We start from the raw sequence: 4,941 nt of genomic DNA, 5'->3' as shown, positions 1-4,941 counted from the left end.
CTCCCTCCCTCTCTCCCTCCCTCCCTCCCTCCCTCCCTCCCTCTTTCCCTTCCTCCCTCCATTCCTTCCTTTCTTCCTTCCTTCCTTTCTTGCTTTCTACCTTTCTACCTTTCTTGGTTGTCGGGCTTGAATTCAGGTCTTGGGCCCTGTGCTTGAGCCTCTTTGTATTCAAGGCAAGCACTCTACCACTTGAGTCACATTACTCCTTCCAGTTTGGAGTGGGTAATTGGAGATAAGAGTCTCATGGGCGCTTTCCTGACTGGGCTAGCTTCTAACCATGATCCTCAGATCTCAGCCTCCTGAGTGGCTAGGATTAAAGGCTTGAGCCACTAGAGCTCAAAGTTTATTTTTTAAAAAAAGATTTGCTTTACTGGAGTGAACTCAAGGCTTTCAATACATTGACACATTCTTTTACCAGTTACAAATGCAATGCTTCACAGTCTCACACTTATATGCATGGAGTCATTTCTTGCTTTGACTTGTTTTTTGTTTTACGGTTTTTTTTTTTTTTCAAAAATTTCAGGGAAACGGATTTGTGTTGGAGAAGGCCTGGCCCGCATGGAGCTGTTTTTATTCCTAACCACCATTTTACAGAACTTCAACCTGAAACCTCTCGTGGATCCACAGGACCTCGATACCACTCCTGTTCTGAATGGGCTTGCCTCCGTGCCACCATCATACCAGTTGTGCTTCATTCCAGTGTAAAGAAGAGCTCTGCTGTCTCTCTCCAGCTGTGCAGCAATCTGCAGTTCCCTCCTCTCAGGCATCACTCACCAACTTCCCTGCCAGGAATGCTTTCCTGTCCTCCCTTATCACATCTCCCCTCTCCCTTCAGATCCAGGAAGATCCCTTCTCTATTTTGGAGGGATTGCTGTGTAATTGCACTATCACATCTAAAATCTCTTATGCTTTATAATAGTTTTATTCACCACTTCTCATGCCAATACTTCTCTAATACTGATTGACTAATATGCTAGTATGACAAAACCAAAAAATGATTACCATGTGACAGGTCAGAATGCTTTCACTGTATATCATCCATAATAAATATTATTTTTCATGCCTTTGGTCATTCTTGGACCGTCCTCTTTTGTTCAAAATTCAGGGAAGCAATGAAACAAACTAGAGTCCCATGTTTACCGCATTATGGCAAGCACTGGGAATGGGAAGGGGGAGATGGTAGGAAAACTCCTTGACTATGTCACTTGTCATATCTGGAGATGTGGATTTAACGAACAAAAGCAATGTGCAGAATATCTCCTCCTGGAGGAAAATATATGAGACAGACATGGACAGAATAAACATTAAAGGCTAGTGGTCACATCTTTATTTTGGTGTTAGTATGAACAAAAAATAAAATCAAAGTATTCTTGTCAATTGTTCATTGCAACTGAAACTCAGATATTGATAATCATTTGCTCTATTATTTTTATTTATGCACATCAATTGTACATTTTAAGATGTTTCATAGCTGCATACAAATTAGTTTGAGCATACCAGTTTTTCCTTCAATTTGGCAGTACTAAGTTTTAAATTCAGGGCTTTGTTCTTCCTACAGAATAACTCCACTGATTGGACCATTTCCTGCATCTATTTTTTTCTACTTTGTACACATTGTTTTACACTCAATATAAATGTGATGTCAATTATAATAAGGGCACTGAAATCACTCCTCCCATTTCATTCTTCAAACTTTCACAATTGTGCATTAACACACAATTTTCCCTTCCTTCTACCTTGCCATGTATCACATGAGAATTACCGTCATTCATTATCTGTGGTGGACTCTTTCCTAAAAGGAAGCCCCTTGATCCAGGATTTTATTTTAAATTTTATTTTATTGTAAAGCTTCTTACAGAGAGGTTACTGTTACATGAGAAAGGTAATGAGACAAGAGCAATGTTCTTGTCGAACATTGTTAACCCATTCTTTGATATTTTCCTACTATCCCTTCACTCTCCCAACTCCCCCAATCTTCCCTTCCACAGAAGTTGTAAAGTTCATTTCCAACAGTGTCTTGTGAGAGTCATTGTTGCTGTGGGTTACCCTGTGTCCTCGTTTCAGCATTTTATCATTTCCCATTCCCTCCCAAAATTATAAAAAAGTATATACAAGATGCAGGGAACCAAAATCAAATACACTGACAACAGGGGATATATCATAGTGGGAAGAACATACCAAAGAAACAAAAAAATTACAGGTGGACCCATTGCAACAATGAGATGTACAGGTCATTCTGTCGAAAAACGAACTTTACAACTTTGGTGGGGGGAGGAGGATCAGGTGTGGGAAGGTGGGGGCAGTATAGGAAGGAAGGGAAAGGGGAAACAAAGAGAGGCAACAATGCTTGAGAAGAAATGTACATCTTATCTTGCCCATGTGATTGTAACTCATCTGTATGGTATTTTCACAATTAAAAATATATATATAAATTTAAAAAACACAAAAAGAGAAATGTATTCATTACCTTGCTAATGTAATTGTAAAAAAAACCAAAAAAACAAAAACAAAAACACCAACAACAAAGAAAAACCTCTTGTGCCCATATCTTGGGGTTTATTTGGCTTAGCATCATCTTATATGTTCATATGTACATAGCAATTATTAATCTCATATATTTGGGGCTAGATGCATACACAATCTGTACATGTATCAGTGGATTGTTATGCCTGTTTATATATACAAATGTATTTATACAGGACATAAACATACATTATATATGGTTTTCCATAAAATTGGCTCACTATAAGAATATATTGAACAGGTACTGGTAGTTCACGCCAGTAATCCTAGCTACTCCAGAGGCTGAGATCAGAGGATTAGGGTTCCAAGCCAGCCCAGGCAGGAAAGTCCATGAGAATCTTACCTTCAATTAATCACGAAAATACCAGAAGTGGTGTTGTGGCTCAACTGATAAAGCACTATCCTTGAGCAAAAAGCTCAGGGACAGTGCCCAGGTCCCACATTGATCCCCAAGACCTGCTACTCAGCCCGTAAAAAAGCATTTTGTACAACTTGCTTGTTTTCCTGTTGAAAAATATGCCAGTCAAACTTTCAAGATATGGAAAAATTGGATATGATTGTTTGATATTTGAAATAACTAATATATAAAATATAAAAATTATATTTATGGAGAACCATGTTTTTATTTTTGATGGAGTGGGAGTTTGCACTCAGGATTCCATCCTTGGCTAGCATAGTGTCTTTGGTGTTGTTTTACCACATGAAACATCCCTGTAGCCTGATTTACTAGTAATTTTGGAGATGGAGTGTCATGTACATTTCTGTGGGGGCTGGCTTCAAACTGCAATCCTCCACATCTCAGCCTTCTGAGCAGTTAGTAACACTGGCAGGTGCCACTGGACCCAAGCTCCATGTTAGGATTTTCATAATTGTATACACTATACAGTATTTAAATCAGGTAACTATATACATTTCTTGGAACATGCAGTATGTCATATATCATATATCATTTATCTATTGTAAAACCCTTCAAAACCCTTCTTTGCCTCATGACATGAAGAGAAGATGGGAATACTCATAGGGAATAAGGCAGATAATCTATAAATTAGCCACCAAATGTAGTTTATCCAAAATAGAAGATTTTCTTCTGTCAATCTTAAACTCAATTGTAATGGTTTAGAGTTCAGAGCTCTGTGAATTACAAACTCTATTTGATGAATGAACTCAAAAAGTTACTGTTTAGTTTTGTCCTGGAAAAAGAGTTCATTCATCATAAAGTATTTGCAAGTTCTCAAGATAAAAAACACAAAGGGGTCCTAACCCTCATTTTAATCAATGGATACTGCCATTATGAAACTCTTATTTGTTTTGAAATCAGTGATTCACATGAATATTGAAAAACAGTACTAACAGAGAACTTTTAATTGTTGTAACTGAAGGTTTTAAGTATGGAGCGGCTCATGAGACTTGGTGTGTATGGGTTATATCTTTAGCCTTGCAGTGGCATATCCTTGTCCAAAAATGAACCTAACACCTGCGTTATAATGAGGAAATGATTTTTCTTTAGCCAAAGGTACATTGAATGTAGCATTGAAGTTTCTGTATGTATCATTTGTGTGTGTGTGTGTGTGTGTGTGTGTGTGTGTGTGTGTGTGTGAGTGTGGTGATGGTCAGGGCCTGGGTAGTAACACTGAGCTTTTTGTTCAAGGCTAGCATGCTACCATGGCTTCACTTGTGGCTTTTTTGGTGGAAGATAAGCTTCCAAACTACCAAGGATAACTAAGGGTCCAAACCAGGCCCAGGGCCACCTGCACTTCCCCCCTTCTCTTCCCATAAGAAAGCCCAGTTGGAACCATGACACACTGAAGACAGATCCCCCTACAAATGAGTACCAATTCTTATCAAATTAGACAAGATGAAGACAGAAACAGAAAAACTGAAGTCTGCTCCTTAGGCATGTTGCAGAGATGTACCACCCCAGCAGTACACCAGACTTCATATAGTATGAGAGCCAGATGAGCAGGCCCTGAATTTAAACTTTAGTACTGTGAAAATGAAGGGAAAAAATGACATGGTCAAAGTATATTGTACACATGTAGGAAGCACCTCAAATTGTACAATTGATGTACGCCAATAAATGTACTAGAACAGGTGATTAGTAATATAAAAACATAAACTCGTATCTGGCTTTCAGTTGGAAACATCTGTTGACAACAATACTTGCAGTTTTTATTTTGTATTCACATTAATGCTGAAGAAAAGACACGAACCCTAGTTTTTAATGTTTATTCCTGTCTATGTCTGTGTCACAGAGTATTTTCTTCCAGGAGGAGCTGCTTCTGGTCATTGCTTTTGTTTATTGAATCCACATCTCCAGATATGACAGGTGACATAACCAAGGAGTTTTCCTACCATCTTCCCCTTTCCATTCCCAGTGCTTGCCATAATGTGGACAACATGGCACTCTATTTTGTTTCA

At 38.5% G+C, this 4,941-nt stretch overlaps 1 protein-coding gene across 3 annotated transcripts in view; it reads left to right on the top strand.

The window, feature by feature from the left end:
* LOC106001659 (cytochrome P450 2C5-like) overlaps positions 1 to 705 on the top strand; it is a 23,585-nt gene extending 22,880 nt beyond the window's left edge. For all 3 annotated transcript variants that reach the window (XM_013036688.1, XM_013036687.1, XM_013036686.1), the window contains one exon: positions 524 to 705. In XM_013036688.1, coding sequence (XP_012892142.1) covers positions 524 to 705 — 182 coding nt within the window. The remainder of the gene's footprint in view (positions 1 to 523) is intronic.
* The last annotated feature ends 4,236 nt before the right edge of the window (positions 706 to 4,941 follow it).

The sequence above is a fragment of the Dipodomys ordii genome, unplaced genomic scaffold (genome assembly GCF_000151885.1).
Source record: "Dipodomys ordii isolate 6190 unplaced genomic scaffold, Dord_2.0 Scaffold346, whole genome shotgun sequence".
In the NCBI taxonomy this organism is placed as follows: Eukaryota; Metazoa; Chordata; class Mammalia; order Rodentia; family Heteromyidae; genus Dipodomys; species Dipodomys ordii.
The sequence above is the reverse complement of the archived record's forward strand: the minus strand, read 5'-3'. Positions and strand labels throughout refer to the sequence as shown.